At 38.5% G+C, this 23,088-nt stretch overlaps 1 protein-coding gene and 1 pseudogene across 1 annotated transcript; one reads left to right on the plus strand and one right to left on the minus strand.

The window, feature by feature from the left end:
* Positions 1-4,608: 4,608 nt before the first annotated feature.
* On the minus strand, positions 4,609-4,756 carry LOC127483119 (U2 spliceosomal RNA; annotated as a pseudogene).
* Positions 4,757-19,589: 14,833 nt separating this feature from the next.
* Positions 19,590-20,536, plus strand: KRTAP26-1 (keratin associated protein 26-1). The gene has a single exon (XM_002716789.5). The coding sequence runs from the start codon at positions 19,644-19,646 to the stop codon at positions 20,283-20,285; it is 642 nt and encodes a 213-aa protein (XP_002716835.3). The 5' UTR covers positions 19,590-19,643; the 3' UTR covers positions 20,286-20,536.
* The last annotated feature ends 2,552 nt before the right edge of the window (positions 20,537-23,088 follow it).

The raw sequence follows: 23,088 nt of genomic DNA on the forward strand, positions 1-23,088 counted from the left end.
TGCAAAACTGACTCATTATGAGCAAGTGAACCTTTATAATAATGCCAGCATATTTTTCATCAGAATATTTGCAAACCCCAGTAGAGAATAGAATTGCGTATTGAAGGTACTGAGTTTAAACTGCCAACCAATAATTCTATCACCAGCAAAACTATCCCTCAAAAAATAAAGGCTTTCTCAGTCATACAAAATATGAGAGCACTCAACACTAGACCTGACATACAAGAAATGTTAAAGGATGTTTTTCAAATCTAAATCAAAGCATGGCATTTAGATACATGAAAACATAAAAAAATATGAAATTGCTAAAGGTAAGTAGATACTCAGATTCAAAATGCATTAATAGTGCAATGAAAGCATATAAAGAGTTATCAAAAAATTTATGGAATATGTTTACTATGAAGAGGCTATAAATAGATTTCAAATTTCTGCACCAAAATAAACTGATGTTTTAATTATAGTTCACTCAAACATTTTGAAGTATACTCATGAATAATTTTAACTTCAATATGAAAGTTAAAAGATAAAAATATTTAAAACACTAATAGTTTTTATGATGGTTAATTTTATGTGTCAATTTGACACAGTTAAAGTTTCAAATGTTAAATGAGGTTTTCAAATGTAAATGAAAGCACAGTATCTAGAAACATGAAAACATATAAAATGTGAAAATGTTAAAGATAAATAGATATTTGCCACAGACAACTGGGAAAACATTATTCTGGAAGAGATTAGGATACATATCACTTGACTTAGTAATGATCTATCCATACTAATGTTGGAAGGCATTATCAAATCCAAAGGGAATCAGGGAAGAAAAGAAAAAGTGATGGATGAAGGGAGAAAATTCTCTCTTGAGGTGGAATGTCCATGCTACCCTAATCTTACATACGGAATTCCTGGTTCTCAGGGTTTCAGTCTTCAGAACTTGTGCCACTGCATTTTCTGTTCTCAGGCCTTTGGACTTGAAATGACTCACATTTGCTTTCCTGGTGTTCAGGTTTACAGCTTTCATGTCATCAGACTTCTAGGCCTCCCTAATCACGTGAGCAAATTCTCATTTATTTTCCTCTCAAATATCTATCTGGTCAGATATTCTGTGATTTTACTTATGAGTTTTTGATGTCTGCATGCAATGAAAAAGTGATATGCAGTCAGTTGAAACAGTACTTTGAATTTTGATCCTTAATTGAGCTAACAAGATGCAGAAACAATACTCTCTAAAAATACTGTGGAAGAGTAGCAATTTGCAGCTTCCAGTCAACCATGAAATCTGGGGGATATTGTTGACAAGCTATGATGTTTGATAGGTTAGGTGCAATGAATGTTACTTTTATTTATAATATTTTCATCTCAATATGTAACCCCCAGTGTGCATCAAGGATCCTCTGTATTCCACAGGTTCTGATTATTTAGAGAAACCTGGATAATATAACTAAAATAATTCATTAATGAATGTAAAGTATAATAAAACATATACATTACAACATTAATGTCGCTCTTTCTTTTTATTTTTGGCGTTGATACGCGCCTGTCTTCGGTGTCCCGCGGCACACACTCTGCTCTACTTGCTAGAGTTGCCACAGGTTCTTAAAAGTCCTATCAGGCAAACCGAATCCGGGTCCTCTCTTCGCCATGTTATGAGGAGGTTTTTAGGCGCTGATGCGTGCCTGTGTTCGGTGCCCTGCAGCGCATTCTCTGGTCGAGCCTGCAGGGGCTTACAAGCTCTATCAGGCAAACCGAATCCAAGCCTTCTCATTGCCTTTTGTGGGGGAGACTTATTAGTGTTGGTTTGTGCCTATCTTCGGTGACCTGCAGCTCACACTCTGGTCGAGCTGCTCGCTGGCGCTTACCGCCTTAAATCAGGCAGACCGAATCCAAGCTTAATATTGTTGTATTGTGGGGAAGCCTTACTGATGTTAATTCGTGCCTGTCTTCGGTGACCTGTGGCGCATAAGCTGCTAGCTGCCCGCAGGTGCTCATCGCCTCACTTGATTAGGCAGACCGAATCCAAGCCTTCTAATTGGCATGTTGAGGGGAGGCCTTATTTTTCTCTATTTCTCTATCTCCGGGCATTCCTACCTCTCCCATTTCACTTCTATCTTCCAGCATTCCCATTTCTCTTTTACTTCACTTCCAAACTTCTGTTTCTCTTATCCCTGCGGCTTTCCGGCACCTCGCCCCGCCGGCGGGTTCCCGGCTCTGCGCTGCTTCAGCCCGCACGCCTCTCTCATCTGCGCAACTTCCCGGCTTTGCTCGGCTCGGCTCCACGGTCTCCACGCTTAACCCTTTCGCGTCTGAACCACGGCCTACGCCAGCGTTCCCTATCTATTCACGCCCCGTGCTCTCTCTGCACGCGGCGGCTTCCGCGAGTAACACAGCGTAGCTTGCGTCTCCACCACTAGCATTCAATTCAAGTTCCCCGGGCTAGCCTGGCGAATTCAACCCAGCGTACGTCTCCGCCCCACGATTTGGCTTCCCGTCCTTTGCTCCCCGGGCTAATCAGACGGATCCCAATCTGGCTTGCGTCTCAGCTTCTGGTTTCAACTTTTCGCCCCCTATTCCCGGGCTAACTTGAGAACCCCAAAGTGGCTTTCGTGTCCGCCTTGGCCTGCCCCCCGCGGCTTCAATTTCCCTAACATTTTTCTCTACCCGGTATGTTTCCCCAAGCTTTCCTCCAACGATATTCCTCCCTCATTTCTCCTGGCCTCTCCCCACAGTCCGCGTCCGAGTCTGTTTGTTCTAGCTTTCACTTTCGCTTTCGACCTTAGAGATTTCTCCCAGCTTCCCCCCGTAGTCCGTATCTGAGTCTATGCCTAGGCTTTCAATAGCTTCTTCCGGCACCCTTTTCGTCCGGCTTTTCCCTAGGCTGTTTGCTAGTCTCTCTCTCCGATATTTCCCTGCTTCTTCCCGTTTCTTCCCTCCTAAGTTTCCTATCCGTCCTAGGTTTCCTATCCGAGTCACGGCACCATTATGTCGCTCCCCCTCTTCGTGGAGGAGCAACACAGGACCCTGCGCTGTTCTCTCGTCTGCTCGGCCCTCCCCGGGTTTGCTGCTGGTTCTTCCCGGGTTGGCTACTATCCCTTCCACCTCCGTGGAAGGGCAGTTCCCCCTGGCCGCATTCCCCACTTCCGCAGGGGAGCGGCACACCGCCAGCCGGCTTTCTCGGGGGCTGCACGGGTTCCCTTAGATGTTCCCCATAGATGTTCCTGGTGCATGCCGTCTCTCTCCTCCTTTATAGTCCTCCTCCGCCAATCCCAACTCGGCTGCCCACACGCCGAGTACGCTGCTCTCCTCCAATCAGGAGCAAGTCCTACAGTTTATTAGTTGAACTGGAGGCAGCTGTGCGGAAGCTGTTTACTTCTCTCCCAGCGCCATATTGTGGGAGAGCAGATGCATAGAATAAGTCTTAATTCGAGTAACCTAGTCTAGTCCGGATTGCTCCCCACACATTAATACCATATTGTGTATGGATGAGAAGGGAAGTATAGTTTTTGAGTGTAATTAAGGTTGTTAACATTTAATTACAACTAAAGCATATTCTTTTATGTAAATATCATAAAAACATAATAGTGATTAAAGAAAGATAAAAGATAATACCAGTACAAACGTGTATTATATCCAAAAGAAGACAACTGGAGATGAACAAAGGAACAGAGTAATTTGAAAATAGAAAACAGTAAATTGACAATATCAATTCTTTACATTTAAAATATTACTCTAAATGTGAATAGATTACATTCTGCCATAAAAAGAGATAAAATGGCTAAATAGGATTTTTTTTTAAAAGACAATTAGCAACATGCCCTATATAATAGAATCACTTTAAATTTAAGACACTAGTTAGACTGAAAAAAAAAAGTGAAGGAATAGATAACATTATATGTAAATAGTCACTAAAAGACAACAGTGAAGACTATATGTACATGAGATAAAATAGACTTTATATTAAGAGACAAAAAGGGGCCGGTGCCGCAGCTCACTAGGCTAATCCTCCACCTGCAGTGCCGGCACACCGGGTTCTAGTCCTGGTCCGGGTACCGGATTCTGTTCCGGTTGCCCCTCTTCCAGGCCAGCTCTCTGCTATGGCCCGGGAGTGCAGTGGAGGATGGCCCAAGTACTTGGGTCCTGCACCCCATGGGAGACCAGGAGAAGCACCTGGCTTCTGCCTTCAGATCAGCGCAGTGTGCTGGCCGCAGTGCGCAGGCCACAGAGGCCATTGGAGGGTGAACCAATGCCAAAGGAAGACCTTTCTCTCTCTCTCTCTCACTGTCCACTCTGCCTGTCAAAAAAAAAAAAAGAGATGAAAAGGGTCATTTCATGAATATGATATAATAATCACAAATATATATGCATACAATAGAAAACAAGCAAACATATTAAACAAATAAGAAGGGAGAAACTGATGTCAGTACAGCAATATTGGGGAAATTTAGTGCCTAAATTTCAACAATGGATATATCATCCATACAAGAATCAATTAGGTAATAGCAGTATACTGAGGAAGACTATAGAGTCAATGGACCTAATAAACATTGAAGGTATTTTAATAAACTAATGGAAAGTACAAATATGAAAAACTCTATGTGGGTTGCAAAAATCTTTTCCAAAAAATACACTAATATTAACTTGTTACAACACATTAGTAGTGAGCCTAGTTCTAGATACTAAGAAGGATAAGATGTAAGTTTGGAAAAAGTCCATATCAAATCATCAGATACTATACTTGATCTTAGCCAAAAGGCTGAGAAGTGATCATATGAAATCACCAGGAAATAATTCAGTTTAATGGGAAAATTGTACAAAGGAATCAGCACTTTACAAATGGGTAACTTGTTTTAGGGGCATATGTGATATTGAATATAAAACTTGCAGTGGAAAATAATCCAAATCAGTTTTTGAGGGAAATCTTGCCTGTGGCCTATTTGAAGAGGACTGACAATGAACAACAGAAATAATAGACATCTCAATTGGTTTATCCTTCGTAGTTGAGATGGAATAAGATTAAAGTGGAGCAAACTTTTTGCTCAGTCGCTACAAAAATTGTTGCAACCAGATCAACTACAAAGAGGTACAGAATTTCAAATTTGAAATAAGTGAGGTAAAAGTCCTGGAATATTTCTTGGAAGAACTATAAGAGATGAAACATGGCTTTACTGATATGATTCTGAAGAGAGTATAATCACAGTGATGGCCACAAACAGGTGTAAATGTTCCAGTTATAGCAAAACCAAACTTGTCAAAAGCAAAGATCATGAAGAAATAAATTTGGGGAGTGCTTAAGATATTTTGCTTGATGACCCTGTGGAGCACCCGCTTATTCTAAATCCTTTGTGAAAGTTTGCCAAAGCTTTATTGAAAAATGTTAAAGAATTACTCCCAAGAATACTTCTGCATCCCAACAAGGTTTGTTTTTATTCCTTTTGTTAAACAAAAGCAATTTTGTGAGGCTTTTGCTAGGAATTCAGCAGGCATCCACCTTATAGTATTAATTTGGCTCTTTCTGCTTTTTTGTTTGTTTCAAATCATACCATCATATTTTGTTAAAAGTGTATAAAAAGCTGCAATGACATACTTATATTCTCAGTCTCTTGTGGATGGACTACATTTAGACTGATATTCACTTGCAAAAGTATCCTGAATTTGATGGAACTTATGTTGAAAAAGGAAGATTTAGGCCGGCACCACGGCTCACTAGGCTAATCCTCCACCTGCGGCGCAGGCACTCCAGGTTCTAGTCCCACTTGGGACGCCGGATTCTGTCCTAGTCGCTCCTCTCCCAGTCCAGCTCTTTGCCGTGCCCTGGGAAGGCAGTGGAGGATGGCCCAAGTGCTTGGGCCCTGCGCCCGCCTGGGAGACTAGGCCGAGGCTCCTGGCTCCTGGCCTCGGATCTGCGCAGCATGCTGGCCGCAGCGTGCCAGCTGTAGCGGCCATTTGGGGGGTGAACCAATGGAAAGGAAGACATTTATCTCTGTCTCTCTCTCTCTCACTGTCTATCTCTGCCTGTCAATAAAAAAAAAGAAAAAGGAAGATTTATTTTAAAAATTTATTTTACATATTTGAAAGACAGTAACAGAGAGAAAGATGAGAGAGAATGATTCTTCCATATGCTGTTGCACTCCCCAACAAATGGCTACAGCATCCAGATCTGAGCCTGAGGACTTATGCCATCTTCTACTGTTTTCCCAGGCCGTAGCAGAGAGCTTGATTGAAAGTGGAGCAGTCGGGAATCGAACCGGCCCCCATATGGGTGCTATGCCACCAGCTATGCCACAGCGCCGGCCCCAGGAAGATTTAAATTAAATAATCTAACATAATAAAATAAGGCAAGGAGAAAGAACAACGTTCAAGGTTAGCAGAATGAAGTAAATAAGAATGACTGAAGTAGAAATAAAGCAAATAGAGAACAATCTAAACAATAAGACAAGGGCCAGTATTGTGGGGAAGTGGGTTAAGCTGTTGCCTAGGACACCAGATCCCATATGGGAGTGCAGGTATGAGTCCCAGATGCTTCACATCTGATCCAGCTCCCTGCTAATGCACCTGGGAAAGCAGAGAAAATGGCCTAAGTCCTTGGACCCCTGCCACCCATGTTGGGGACCCTGATGGATTTCCTGGTTTCTGGCTTTGGCCTGGCCTAGCCTTGACAGTTGTGGTCATTTAGGGAGAGAACCAGCAGATGGAATACATCTGTCTCTGCCTTTCTCTGTCACTCTGCCTTTCAAATAAAATACATCTTAAAGTAAATAGGGAACAATATTGCCTTCTTAGGCCATTGCACAGAGCAGGATAGGAAGTAAAGCAGGACTTGATCAAGAGCCCATATGGGATGCTGGCACTACACACAGTGGTTTTTCCCGCTACACCACAGTGCCACCCCCCTTTCTCTGAAAGTCTGTCTTCAAATAAATAAATCTTTAAAAAATTATTTCCCTTAGTACAAAGAAAAAAGATATATAATTTAACCCTCTTTCATAATTGAAAACTCTTGAAAATTGGGGGTAGATGGAATGTATCTTAGCACAATAAAGGCCATATATAACAAAATTGCAGCTAACATTATATTAAATGGTGAAAAATCTAAAGGCTTTCCCCAAAGGTCAGGAAAAAGACAAAAAATTCCCGTTCTCACTACTTTTCTTCAACATAAGGTTGGAAGTCTTAGCCAGAAAAATTATACAAGCAAAGAAACAAACAACCACCAAATAAAAATGAAAGGAGCACTTTTTTTTTTTTGGTTTATGTATGAAATGACCTACCATATGGAGAAAGTTAAAACCCCATCAAAATTATTAGAACAAATAAATGAATTCTGGGGCCAGTGCTGTGACATAGTGGGTAAAGCCGTTGCCTGCAGTGCCAGCATCCTATATGGGTGCTGGTTTGAGTCCTGGTTGTTTTTCTTCCAGTCCAGCTCTCTGCTATGGCCTGGGAAAGCAGTAGAGGATGACCAAGGCCTTGGGCCTCTGTACTAGCATGGGAGTCCCATAAGAAGCTCCTGGTTCCTGGCTCCGGATCTGCTCAGCTCTGGCCGTTGCAGCCAATTGAAAAGTGAACCAGCTGATGGAAGTCCTCTCTCTCTTTCTCTCTGCCTCTCCTTCTCTCTCCGTGTAACTTTGTCTTTCAAATAAATAAATAAATCTTAAAAAAAGAAATACATCTTTCTCAGAAAAAGAAATATCAGTATAGTTATTTACTTTCAATAAATAAATACTTTCAAGTAAATAAATAAATCTTAAAAAATGAATTCTGTAAAGTTGCTGTATAAAAATCAACATGTGAAAATTGTACTATATGTTTATACTCTAAAAATGAATAATCTGAAAAAGAAGTTTAGAAAACAATCTTATTCAAAATAGCAAAAAAGTAAACACTGTTCTTCAATTAAAGAGATAAGGGCTACAAACCATAATTGATAGTCAAAATGTCCATTTCATTTCAATGCATTATATTTCAAGTTACTCTATTGGGAACAGAACATCTACATGCAGTAAATAAGGAAGGAAGGAAGGAAGGAAGGAAGGAAGGAAGGAAGGAAGGGAAGGAAGGGAAGGAAGAGGAAGAAAGAAATTAAATCTAATCTCTCTCCATATTATCTCACAAAACACCCGTTCAGGTCCCTGCTGCTCTGTTTCCAATGCAGCTCCCTGATAACATGCATTAGAAAACAGTAGAAGATGGGCCCCAAGTACTTGGACCCTTACAACCATGTGGGAAGCTCAGATGAAGCTCCTGGCTCCTGGCTTAGGCCTGGCTCAGCCCTGGCTGGTGCAGCCCTCTGGGGAATGAACCAGTTGATGGAAGCTTGCCCCGCACCCTATGTAATGCTGCTTTTCACATAAATAAGTAAATCTTTAAAAGAGAGAGAGAGAGCGAAAAAAAGAAAAACAAATCCTGAAGCCATAAACTACTAGAAGAAAACACAGGAAAACTCATCTTGATATTAGTCTTAGCAATGAGTATTTAAATAAGACATCCAGAAGTGTAGGAGATAAAGCAAAACCATATAATGGGATTGCACAAAAGAAGACAAAATCTGAAAATCAAACATCCAACAGAATGAAGAGAAAATCTACGCAAGAGAAATATTTGCAAAACATTTGTCTGATAAGAGTTTAATAATCGGGAGCCGGCATTGTGGCATAGCTGGTATAACCACCACTTAGGATGCCAATATCCCTTACGGAAACCTGTTTATGTCCTCACTGCTCCACTTCTGATCCAGCTCCTTGCTAATGGCCTGGGAAGGCAGCAGGAGATAGCCCAAGTCCTTGGGCCCCTGTGCCCATGTGACTGAAGCTCCTGACTCTTGGCTTTGGTCTAGTCCAGTGCTGGCCTTTGCAACTATCTTGAGAGAGAACCAACAGATGGAAGATCTCTCTCTCTCTGTGCTCTCTCTCTGTGTGTATGTGTGTGTGTGTGTGTCTGTCTGTCTCTGTCTCTCCTTCTCTCTTTGTAGCTCTTTTAAATAAAAAATCTTTTTAAAAAAGATTTTAATATCCAAAACACGTAAGGAATACATACAACTCATAGAAAGAACACCAAATAGCTCAATGTAAAAATTGACAAAGGGCCTGATAGAAATTTTTTCTAAATAGAACAAATGATCAATAGATAATTATGAAAAAGTAGTCAGCATTAATAATCATCAGGGAAATACAAATAAAAATCATTCCCATTCCTGTTAGAATGACTTTAATCAAAATGTCAAAAACAAGTGCTGTTGAGAATGTGGAGAAAACCTGCACACACTGCTGGCAGAAATGTAAAGTAACACAAACACACAAAGGTATATGAAGCTTTCATATACATTTTTTTAAGATTTTATTTATTTATTCAACAGGTAGAGTTACTGACAGTGAGAGAGAGACAGAGAGAAATGTCTTCCTTCTGTTGGTTCACTCCCCAAATGGCCACCACGGCCAGCGCTGCACTGATCTGAAACCAGGAGCCAGGTGCTTCCTCCTGGTCTCCCGTGCGGGTGCAGGGGCCCAAGCACTTGGGTCATCCTCCACTGCCTTCCCGGGCCACAGCAGAGAGCCGGACAGGAAGAGGAGCAACCGGGACTAGAACCCAGCACCCATATGGGATGCCGGCGCCGCAGGCGGAGGGTTAACTAAGTGAGCCACGGCACCGGTTCAGTTTTGTATAAATTTAAAATAGATCTTTCCCTCTCTCCTCTCTCTAACTTTACCTCTCAAACGAAAAAAATAAAATCTAAAAAAAAAAAAAAAAAAGGAGAGGAGGGATACTTTCGCATAGTAGCTAAACCTCTGCCTGTGGCACCAGCATCCCATATGGGTACTGGTTCATGTCATGGCTACTCCTCTTCTGACCCAGCTCTCTGCTATGGCCTAGGAAGGCAGTAGAGGGTTGCTCAAGTGCTTTGGCCCCTGCACACATGTGGGAGATGAAGAGGAAGCTCCTAGCTCCTGGCTTCGGATCAGCCCAGCACTGGCTATTGCGGCCATTTGGGAGTGAACCAGCGGATAAAAGAACTTTCTCTCTCTCTCTCTCTCTCTCTCTGTCTGTCTTCCTGTCTCTCTGTCTATCTCTGTCTCCCTATCTATAACTCAATCTCTCATATAAATAAATAAAATATTAAAAAAGAACAATTATGGGATACATCAGTCCCATTTCTGGGCAGATTCAAAGAAAATGGAATCAGATTATTGAAGAGATAGTTACATTTCAAATTACATCACATCCTTGCTTGCAACAGTATAGATGTGGAAACAAACAGGTTTCTGTCAACAAATGAATGAATAAAGGAATTGTGATATGATGTGGTGGGTGTGGGTGGGTGGAAATATGTTAATTGAAATAAACTAGACAGGGGAAGACAGATATGGCATAATCTCACTTATACTTCGAGTCTGAAACAGTTTGTGTCAAAGCACAGACTATAGTGGTGTTTGGCAAGAGCTAGAAGGCAATGGACATGGGGTAATATCCACGAAAGGATTCAACATGTGTTATGCAGAAGGAATAAATTCTGCATAGTGACTACAGTTAATATTATTTTATTGTATACTTGAAAATTTCCTGCTCTCAGCTCTTCACCAAGATGCCCACCTGTTCTGTCAGGTGTACTCTCTTCATTACTTTTCATTAAACCCAGCTAGCATGCTTAATGCTAAAATAAATAAATAAATAAATAAATATAAATAGGATTAATGAATCCCTTAAAAGGATGAGGATTTGGATTTCTTAAAAAAAATTATTTGTTTACTTGCAATTCAGAGTGTCAGGGTTACAGAGAGAGAAAGAAGAGACAGACAGAGAGATCTTCCAAACTTTGGTTTACTGCCTGGATGGCTGCAATGGCCAGGGCTGGGTTAGGCCAAAGGTGGGAGCTGGGTGTCTCCTCCAAATTTCTCACATAGATGGTGGGGGCCCGGGCATTTGGACCATCTTCCTCTGCTTTCCCAGGCACATCGTCAGGGAGCTAGATCATAATTGGAACAGCTGGGATTAGAACTGGAGCCCATGTGGGATGCAAGTGTTTCAGGTGGTGGCCTTTACCTGCTACACCACATCATCAGTCCTAAGGATTTGGATTCAAACATTTGTAACATTGCCTTTTTTATTTAATAAAATTAAAAAACATAAGGAAAGGAGTATTAAATTTGGGGGAGAGTTATTTAGATTGATACTCAATGATGTTTCTCATATCACTGAATAACAATGATTTTATTTTCCCTATGGAATTTATTAAGGGGTTATAATTTTAATCTCCCACTCCTCTTGTACTAAGATTGTTAAAAACTCAAATAAAAATAGAATGAAAAGGGGCTGATGTGATGTAATGGAAATGTTAATTAGCCTGATTGTGACATCATTTTACATTGGGTACTACTTTATAAATCAAAACATACAGCTTAAATACAGATGATTTTAATTTTCCAGCTTGATCACAGATGATGAGAAATTAAAAAAAGTTTATATATACATTGCATAAGGCATAAATGTTTAAAATAGCACATTGTACAGCATGAACACATGAAATTAACATGTTCTTTTAAAAATTGTCTTTTACATTTAAAAGAATATGAGCAAACGGAAAATTTAAAAAGATTTGGTGAAAAGGGACATGTTCTATAATGGGGAAAACTTTACCAGTTTTTTTATTATATAATTTTTTTAAATGTTTAATTACTTATTTGGAAGGCAAAGTAACAGAGAGGGGATAAAGACAGAGAGTGATTTTGCTGTTCCACTCCCCAGCTAGGCCAAAGTCAGGAGCCACGACGTCCATCCAGCCTCATCTCACACATAAAGACAGAAGTTCAGGTACTTGGGCCATCCTCCACTACCTTCCCGGTCGTATTAGCAGAAAGTTGGATTGGAAACAGTGTAGCCAGGACTTGAAACAATATTGTTATACAGAATATTGTTGTCCTAAGCAGTAGCTTAACTCAAAGTGCTACAGTGCCATCCTGCATCAGTGTTTTTGATACATGTAAGAAAGAATGTAGTAATTAAAAAAAAAATCTTCTAATCTTGCATGGGAGAAGTTTCACTTACTCCAAACCCTGCATTGCTAATTAGGGAACTAATTCTTCCTGATGACTGTAACTCAGTGATTTTGCATGTAGGGGGTGCTACACTTAGATCACCTTAATAGGTTGAAGGCTACACTCAACCAACTTCAAATAATTGACTGCTGAGCATCACAATGGTGATTTTTTACTCACAAATAGTAAAATGAGAAGCAGTAAAATTTGAAAACGAGGATGAGGTTCTCAGGAATTTCCCTCTATCCTCATATGCTTTAATATGAGGGATTGCCAAAAGTTCATGGACAATGCATATTATGACAAAACTACCTGGATTTCAAAATGTTTACACCACAATGGGCTTATATTTAATACTGTTGCTCTATGAACTTTTTGAAGTAGCCTCATATTTCTTGAAAGTTGACTTGCTAATTTTTGTGAAAATGGATAGATGAATAGATTGTCCTTACTCCAGGGATTGGTTTTGGATCCTTGATCAAATATGAGTTGGCTGTAGATGTTAGGATAGATTTCTGGTGTTTCAGTTCTGTTCCATTGGTCTATCCATCTGTTTCTGTACCAGTACCATGCTGTTTTGATTACAACTGCCCTGTAGTATGTCCTGAAATCTGGTATTGTGATGCTTCTGGCTTTGTTTTTGTTGTACAAGATTGCTTTAGCTATTCGAGGTCTCCTGTGTTTCCATATGAATTTCAGTATTATTTTTTCCAGATCTGAGAAGAAGGTCTTTGGTATTTTGATTGGGATTGCATTGAATCTATAAATTGCTTTTGGGAGTATGGACATTTTGATGATATTGATTCTTCCAATCCATGAGCATGGAAGATTTTTCCATTTCTTGGTATCCTCTTCTATTTCTTTCTTTAAGGCTTTGTAATTTTCATCGTAGAGATCCTTAACGTCCTTGGTTAAGTTTATTCCAAGGTATTTGATTGTTTTTGTAGCTATTGTGAATGGGATTGATCTTAGAAGTTCTTCCTCAGCTGTAGCATTGCCTGTGTATACAAAGGCAATAAATGGTGCTGGAAAAATTGGATTTCCACGTGCAGAATCATGAAGCAAGACCCCTACCTTTCACCTTACACAAAAATTCACTCAACATGGATTAGAGACTTAAATCTACGACCTGACACCATAAAATTATTAGAGAGCATTGGAAAAACCCTGCAAGATATAGGTACCGGCAATGACTTCTAGGAAAACACCCAGAAGCACAGGCAGTCAAAGCCAAAATTAACATCTGAGATTGCATCAAATTGAGAAGTTTCTGTACTGCAAAAGAAACAGTCAGGAAAGTGAAGAGGCAACCAACAGAATGGGAAAATATATTTGCAAACTATGCAACTGATAAAGGGTTGATAACCAGAATCTACAAAGAAATCAAGAAACTCCACAGCATCAAAACAAACAACCCACTTAAGAGATGGTCCAAGGACCTCAATAGACATTTTTCAAAAGAGGAAATCCAAATGGCCAACAGACACATGAAAAAATGTTCAAGATCACTAGCAATCAGGGAAATGCAAATCAAAACCACAATGAGGTTCCACCTCACCCCGGTTAGAATGGCTCACATTCACAAATCTAGCAACAATAGATGCTGGCGAGGATGTGGGGAAAAAGGGACACTAACCCACTGTTGGTGGGAATGCAAACTGGTGAAGCCACTATGGAAGTCAGTCTGGAGATTCCTCAGAAACCTGAAGATAACCCTACCATTCAACCCAGCCATCCCACTCCTTGGAATTTACACAAAGGAAATTAAATTGGCAAACAAGCAAGCTGTCTGCACTTTCATGTTTATTGCAGCTCAATTCACAATAGCTAAGACCTGGAATCAACTTAAATGCCCATCAACAATAGACTGGATAAAGAAATTATGGGACATGTACTCTATCGAATACTATACAGCAGTCAAAAACAACGAAACCCGGTCATTTGCAACAAGATGGAGGAATTTGGAAAACATCATGCTGAGTGAATTAAGCCAGTCCCAAAGGGACAAATATCATATGTTCTCCCTGATTGGCGACAAATAACTGAGCACCAAAGGGGAAACTTGTTGAAGTGAAATGGACACTATGAGAAACAGTGACTTGATCAGCTCTTGTCCTAACGGTTGATGTACAATGTAATACTTTATCCATTTTAGTATTTTTTTTGTTCTAGTACCATTGGTTGAACTCTGTAATTAACACACAATTATTCTTAGGTGTTTGAATTTTAACTGAAAAGTGATCCCTGTTAGGAATTTGGAAAACATGCTGAGTGAAATAAGCCAATCCCAAAGGGACAAATACCACTTGTTCTCCTTGATAGGTGACAACTAACTGAGCACCAAAAAGGAAACCTGTTAAAGTGAAATGAACACTATGAGAAATGGTGACTTGATCAGCCCTCACCCTGACTGTTGATGAGCAACTTAATATGTTATCCCTCTTAGTATTTTTTTTTATTTGTTCTACTTAATACTTTTGGTTGAATACTGTAATGAATACACAATTCTTCTTAAGTGCTGAAACTTAACTGAAAAGTGATCACTGTTAAATATAAGAGTGGGAATAAGAAAGGGAAGAGATGTGCAATTTGGGACATGCTCAAGCTGACTTATCTCAAATGGTAGAGTTAGAAACATACCAGGGGATTCCAATTCAATCCCATCAAGGTGGCATGTACCAATGCCATCTCACTAGTCCCAGTGATCAATTTCTGTTCACAATTGATCATAATGATAGGATTAAGAACCAAAGGGATCACATAAACAAGAATAGTGTCTGCAAATACTAGCTGATAGAATAAAAAAGGGAGAGAATGATCCAACATGGGAAGTGAGATACACAGCAGACCCATAGAATGGCAGATGTCCTAAACAGCACTCTGGCCTCAGAATAAGCCCATAACGCATGCAGATCTGGCTGAAAAGCCCATGAGAGTATTTCAGGCATGGAAAGCCAAGACACTCTGGGGAAAAAAAAAAAAAAAAAACTAAATGAAAGATCTCCACGAGTGAGATCCCAGTGGAAAGAACAGGTCATCAAAGAAGGAGGTACCTTTCTCTGAAGGGAGGAGAGAACTTCCACTTTGACCATGGCCTTGTCTAAATATGATCAGAGTTAGTGAACTCAGGGGGCTTCCATAGCCTTGGCAGCTCATGACAAGTGCCTAGGGTGATTACTGATGCCATAAACAAGAGTGTCAATTTGTTAACTCCAACAACAGCAGTCACTGTGCACTTACTCCTCATGTAGGATCTTTGTCCTTAGTGTGCTGTACATTGAGATTTAATGCTATAACGAGTACTCAAACAGTATTTTTCACTTTATGTTTCTGTGTGGGAGCAAACTGTTGAAATCTTTACTTAATGCATGCTAAACTGATCTTCTGTATATAAAGAGAATTGAAAATGAATCTTGATGTGAATGGAAGGGGAGAGGGAGTGGGAAAGGGGAGGTTTGCGGGTGGGAAGGACGTTATGGGGGGGAAGCCATTGTAATCCATAAGCTGTACTTTGGAAATTTATATTCATTAAATAAAAGTTAAAAAAAAAAGAAAATGGATAGATGGTGAGAAAAGTCTATAAAATACATTATAGACTTAAGTAAAGGTCAAGTTCTATTTGCTAAATAAACACGAAACCATATTTTGAGATTCCTATAAGTTAGATAATATGAGTATTTATTAAGAATAGACTATTTTCTGACATGTATGGAGATTAATGATCACAGCTACCTGAATAAAGATATTGTGAGGATAAAATCAGTCAATATATGTGAAACATACATAACAGAGTTTAGTATATAATAAGGCCTCATTAAATTCAGCCAATAAGAGCTCTATCAAATAGTTGGGAAATTAAATACACAGAAAAAGAATATTTTGCGTAAAAAGCAAAATCTGTATGAGTGTGAATGTAATGGTCTGGATAGTGTTTATAACAAAGGAATTGATTTATCTTAGCTTTAAATGACAGATACAATTTTAAGAATATTACAAATGAAGGACAGTAGAATAAGAGAGGAGGTGACATGAAAAAATTAGGGAAATCATGTAACTAAAGAATGAACAGGCATTTTGAAACTTGAAGAAAATTTTAATTGGGAAGCAAACAAAGGCTAGTCATGTAATTGGACAGAGTCTCCTCTGGGCACAGCAGAGTCATGGACATTGTTGAGTGAGAGAATCATGTGATGAAGTGACGTTTATAGGTATGATCTAAATACTTTGTTCAGGCAAAATAGAAAGAAATATGGGTAAGAGTCAAAAGTTGTAGGAAAACATTCATCAGTGGAAAACAAATTCAGTTTGGATAATAGCACAGATAATAGAAAAGGGGAATGAGTGAAAAGTCATAATTTTAAGTAGTCAAGGTTGAAAAGTTTTGAAACAAATTTTATCATTATCCACCCTATGCTAAAATTTAATCTCAACTCTTATTTCAAAATCAGTTGCTTACTTGCCATGACTTTAGAATAATATCTCAACTACTGCCTCAGTGCACAAATGAGACTTGATACGTGAGTCGTCTCTCCAGCTTGCCTTTTCTACAACTGAAACTTTTGTCTGTTTTTCTGTTTTAAAATCTTTATATTTTTCCTTAGACTGAAGTGTTTCCCTTCTTCCCCAACCCCTTGTCATTTCCTCTTATTCTTATAAATTAATTTCCAATTTGAACATTTAGATAGTCAATGATCCACTTTTACTCTTTTCTTGTACATCACTAAAGGAAGTCAATAAACATTGACACGAATTTTCCAACTGTCTTATCTCACCCACAAGATACGATGAGCCTGGAAGGAGAAACCAATTTTATCTTTCTGCCATTGCTAGCATCTATCATAACGTTCTGAGTTTTCTAAATGCTCAAAAACTATTTGCCTAATGAATTAATGAAGGATGTGCTATTTCTTGGCATGTGTGTGATGTTGAAATCCTCAGAGGATTTTTTTTTTTGTATTAAAGGCAGATAAATTCAGAATTCAGAATCCTCCTTCAAGAATTGGAGAGATAAGGATCCCTGTTTCATTGAAGATGAAACTGCAAATAGTTAAATATAGGGTATCACACAGGAATCCAACTCTTGCATCAGAAGAGGAACCTTAAGCCTATACTTTATAGGAGTCTGCTAATGAAGTATTTGGGGTCATGCCCAAATGAGTTCTTCCTTCTTAGTGACACTGTTATTATGAAATAACATCAGTTCAATGTATATTAATGTACAAATTGCATCAAGGCACTTTACTTTCTGAAGTGTCTGGACATTTTTGCAGTATTACCTTTATACACACAGAACACACACACACACACACACAATGAGAGTCTCTAAAATTGAAATTATCTTATTGCAAAAATGTAAGGGAAAAAAATGAAGGAGGGGAAATTGAGGGAGAGAAGTATGTTTATCTTCTTAGAAGTTTATCCATAAAATACATGAGTATGTTCACTTTATATTAATAAACTTTAAAAATAGTTAAACCTAAGATTATTCTCTGGAATGGGTTAAGGATGCCATTGCATGAAAAATTATTTGTATATAATGTTTTACAGTTTGGATTACTTTTTTATTACATCTCAATAAATCCTCATTTTTGCAATTGTTCCATAAAATCATATTGATCAGTATCAATTATCAGAGCATGTATATATCCAGCCCGGGTGCACACTACATAATGGTAGTAATACCACCCTATTTATGTATATTGGGAAAATGTTTTGTTCAAATGACTAGAAATTCCTAAACCTCTAGTTTGCTTATATCCATGCTTGAAATTTAAAGTTTACTGTGTAGACTTGTAATGATAAATTGATATCACAGAAATGGGTACCATACCACAGAGAGTATCACAGAGAAAGAACTACATGAGTACTAGTTTTCTTGTATTCTTTCCAGGGAAAAACATTCAAGAACATAGAATAGATAAAAAGACACACATACACTTATATACATAAGTATACTGGCATGCTAATGATGCAGGCTTGGACTCCTGCTTATGTTAGAGAAGAGCAGACATAAAGAGCTTCAGCACATGAATTTGATAAGCGTTCAGCTAAGTATAGATGTACCTATTACCAACGCTATTGACTGATGCTTGTAGGATTTTGCAAGACTCTAGAAGCTGTGTACAAACAGTACCAGGTGATGAAGTCGTGGGGGTAGGAGAGGCGGCAAGTGGAGCTCCTTCAGCACAAACTTTCAAAGTATGGTAGCCTCTGACCTAAAATACTGAGTAGCATTCACACATTAGTACAGGACTGCAAAGAACATATCATTTTATTTTCAAATCCCTACCTCTGATAGTAAAATTGTCATATATTTCCCATAAAGAAAATAATCTTCTACCTCAAAAGTTCTCTTCCTGGACAGTTGGAAATTCAACATATGTGGGTGTACCATTTGAACATTAAAGCAGAAGTGTTGTGATAGAAATTGACTTTTCAACCAAGCAGAATTGGAATTTAAACCTATCAGATAATTCAAATTCCATTAAAATAGTTGCTGGAGGGAGGTACTGGATATGTCAACATGAAAAATGGAGTGGGGTGGTTATAATATACCATAATTAAGCATTTTAAAACCATTTTTTCCAGAATTACAAATCTTCAAGTGTCTTTCAAAGTACTCAAACTTAAGAAAATGACACTTATTCTTATGCAATCACTTATATAAAGCATTTTAGAAACTCTCTTTTGGAAACTGACATCAGAACCAATGCAGGAGGCAAAACAAATCCACATGTGAGTCTGTGTATCTTACTTATTTTACCAAGAATGATAGCTTTCAGTTGTAGTATGAGTAATCACGAAACACATAAGTCTGGAATAATCATGTAAAATATCATGTTTTCCAGCTTTCTTTAAGGAGTTTTATGTGGATTTTTTGTTCATACTAGGATCCATAATTTTAATCGAGCCCAACCTCATTATCTATATTTAAGATCTTAAAACACAAACCAGACTTTCTGTTTGAGTTATTTATTAAAGTTAATAAAAAGAGCATTTATTTTTTGAACAAAGATACTTTGCTATGAAGTTAATCTGTACTGGGATTCTGAAATAAAGTGAGCACATTGAAATTTTGTATAGTTGTAGTAGTTTCAGCTTTTCCTGCCATTTAGATTATAGGAGTTTTCACCTCCCTTATAACACTCTTGGTTCCAAGTGACTTCATGTGAGTAATTTCCAAAGAGAACTGGATTTTCTTTCAGATAAAGAAAATTTGCCCCTGTTTAAAAAAATGATACAATTTTTAAAAACAATTCCAAGAGGGGGATTTTAAGAATTTGCCATGGTTATTGTAACTGGAATAAGTTCATAGCCTTCAAAAGTGTCTGTTTTGGTTGGATAATTTAAGAAGAAATCTTATTAAAATCTAGTCACGCAGGCTTCTCAATATATTTAATAAATGGAACGCATTGTAAGGAACATCCAATTTTATCGGAAGTAAGAGCGCTTCTTCCTGCACTCTAATGAAGAGTTCTGATGCAGTCTCATCCAACCAGGAGGAAGAGTCTGTTTACAAAACCCTCACCCTCTAGGGTATATAAAGGGCCAAGGCAAGTGGGGATCAGAATGAAACTTGCATTCAATTCTTTCCCTCAAACACAGCCTGCTCTCAAAACCCTCGCTATGTCTTGCCAGAACTACTCTCGCAACTGCAGCTCAGGCTCCCCCGGAAATTCCTGCCACATCCCTGCCTCCTCCTCCGTTGCCGGCTGCTCTACAAATGTGAGCTGTGGAGATGTCTTCTGCTTACCCAGCAGCTGTCAAGATCGTGCCTGGCTCACGGACAAAAGCCAAGAGACCTACATTGAACCAACCAGCTGCCAGCCAACCAACTGTGTGCCCAGCAACTGCGCAACCTCCTGGAGATCTTCCACTATTTACTATGTGCCCAGACCCAGCCTAGGAACCAGTTTTATTCCTGCTTCTTCCTGTGTCTCCAGCTCCTGCCTCCCAGTATCCTGTAAACCTCCGAGCTATGTGTCCAGCAGTTGCCGTCCGCAGAACACCCTGATCAATACTTGCCAACCTATAGGTAGCGTGCTCAGTGCCTACCGCCCTTTGACCTCTCTGTCCAGCAGCTGCCGACCCCAGAGCCTCCTCACTTATGGATGCCAACCCGTAGGTTACTTGGCCTGTGGTCCTCAAGCAGTTCATATCGTCTCCAGCAGCCCAAGACCTCTGCCGCCTCCATCCAGCGGCTGCCAACCTGTGACCCACGTGTATGGCACATGTCATCCATCTTGCTCTGTCCAGGGAGGCCAGTAGTGTGCTTGTTCCAGCAAATCATCATGCTGAAGACTCAGGATATAAATTCAAACTCCATGGACTTCTGGTTCTTTCTTAGTGGTGTCTGATTGCTGGTTGGGTGTTTCTACTATAGCTGATCTAATGTGATTTACTACTTTCACATTTTCATCTTTCCTTGATGTTAAAAAAATTGGTTTACAATGTGTCTCAATGTTGCCTGAGTGTGGGAAGCATGTATTTGTTCGCACTATAATAAACAAGATCATGTCAAAGCTAAGAATCTGGTTCATTGGTTTTCTTTCATTCCTTCATTCTGACACAGAAATGGTGAACCCAGACTCCTTATAAGATTTGTGAATAAGACAAAGTGCTGTGTAACAATGTGCTCTTACTGATAGTAGAGAGATGATTTGATGGTGTGATTTCTCAAGCTGTTTTTTAGACTTCTGATGCTATGTCCTTGAGAGATCCAGGAATCCTTGGTGGAATGTGTTTTGCAAAGGCAAGATGAGGAATTATATCTTTTAGCTCTCTCTTCCACTGAATATCCTTCCACTGGAATGTTTTTTCTCATTACAAACCTAACCATAAGCTTTTACTTAATCCTTAGATGACATTGTATGATCGATTCCCATAAGGTAAAAGCCCAAATCCCTTACCATGATACTGGATTCCTTCATTGTCTTCCTCCTATTATTTGATTGAATCCCCTTTTGCTGTGTATCAAAAATCCAATTCTGAATTACACATAGATCCCCAACATGATTTTGAAAATCATCCTTTTTGCATATGCCATCAACAAGATTAGGATCTCTATTTTATCTGCTTTGAAAATTCATGCTCACTTTTGAAAACACAGTCCTATGATTCACATATTGGCCTATTGATTTCTTCAGCCAAGAGATTATTGCTTTCCTACTATGTACTGAGACCCCATGTGCTGAAAACAAGAGATACAGTGTGAAGACAGACTTTAACTATTGCTAAGTTTACCAGCAGTTAGATATCTTGGGTTACTTCTTTATTAAAAATACATTCTTCAGCTTTTCAAAATTAGCATGTGTGGAAGTACATAATTTACTAATTAAAATAAAACTAAACTGTAAAGACATTAATGTTCACATGTTTAAAGACTTGGATTATCTAGAAATGGTTGGTAATCAAGAAGAACAAGAGTTTTTAGGAGTTACCAGCATCTCTCCTTTTAGACATGGTCTAAAATTCCAGTTTTCCTTTTGCCCTATAAACTTCTTGATACCAACACAGTGTGCCAGTTCCTTCTATCATCGTGTTCATGCTGCTGTTTTAAAATTGATCCTATTTCTGTATTTTTACTTACATGTCTGACTTCCATAGGTATTTTAAGCTTATGGCATTTGCACCCATTGTTTGTTAGAAGCCTTTCCCAGGCTTTCTCCTTGTCCCTATGCTGCTCAGTAAATCATACCTGACTCAGCCTGTCTTGTATCACAGACATACATCTATTGTAACCCTTGGTGGGCTGTTTTTTAAAAATGAAATTTTAATTGACATATAATTTTATTTGTGCACAAATCAATATTCCCCAGATGGATCCATTCTTCCAGCATCTTACCCATGTAAATTATATGCATATATTAAACTTTAAAATGCAATTATACATTACCTTCCCAGTTGTCTTGGGCTCTTTTTACTAAATATTATATTTTTTATGTTCTTCCATCTTGCTATATGAACCAGTAGTCTTCTTTTTCATTAATGTATGATTTCAAAATAGCAAAATGTCAAAATGTATTTGCACATTTGTCTGGTGATAAGCATTAGGATTGTTGTAAGCTTCGATTTAATAGAATATAGAATATTATTTTATTTTTCTATGTATATTTATATACACATGGAAATTTTATTTTAAGTAATAAATGTATATGTAAATTGATTAAGTTATATGGAGATGACTGTTTAGCTCTATTCATATTAGCCCTAAAGTTATGCAAATATTACTTCTATTAGGATAGGAAAATTTCCATTATCCTGAATCTTCTCCAATACTTATCATTGTTAGTCTTTTCATTTGGTTGACATTCTAGTTGATATGTGGTTGTGATGAATGTTGATTTTATTTTTAATTTGTCTGATTTTTATTTTTAACTTGTGATGGGATTGAGCATATATTTCTCTTGGTTGATATCTTAGACATCTGCATACTCTTGTGTGTGAAACAACACATTAATTGGTAAAGTAACATTCACATGTTTTACACATGATTTTAGTTTTTCCATCTGTATTTAGAATTGAAAGAGTTCTCTGCATAGACTCAATATTTGCTCTGTTTGTTATATGCACTTTAAAATATTTATTTATTTATATTTGAAAGTCAAAATTACAAAAATGACACAGAGGCAGACAGACAGAGACCTTTCATCCACGGTTCACTCTCAAGGGCATGTGAAAGCAGTGTTGTTCCAAGACAAATCAGGAGCTCAGAACTCTTCCATAAAGGTAGCAGGGATCAAGTACTTGAGCTATCATACACTGTCTCACACGATGTATCTTGGCAGGAAGCTGAAATGAGGAACAGAGCTAGACTTGAACAAGGAATTTTGTTATGAGATGCAGGCATCCCAAGTGGATTGCTAACCACTGTACGAAATACCTGCACCTAGTTACATGTATTTCAAATATGTTCTTGACATTATTAAATATATTTTTATTCTCTTAACAGTATATTTAGATTAATAGAACTTAGTATCATTTATTAATTTTTTAAAGATTTATTTATTTATTTGAAAGGCAGAGTTATAGAGGAAGGGAGAGATAGAGAGAGAAGTCTTCCATCTGCTGG

This window comes from Oryctolagus cuniculus, chromosome 4 (assembly GCF_051225735.1).
Source record: "Oryctolagus cuniculus isolate XC-2025 breed Fujian yellow rabbit chromosome 4, ASM5122573v1, whole genome shotgun sequence".
Classification (NCBI taxonomy): Eukaryota; Metazoa; Chordata; class Mammalia; order Lagomorpha; family Leporidae; genus Oryctolagus; species Oryctolagus cuniculus.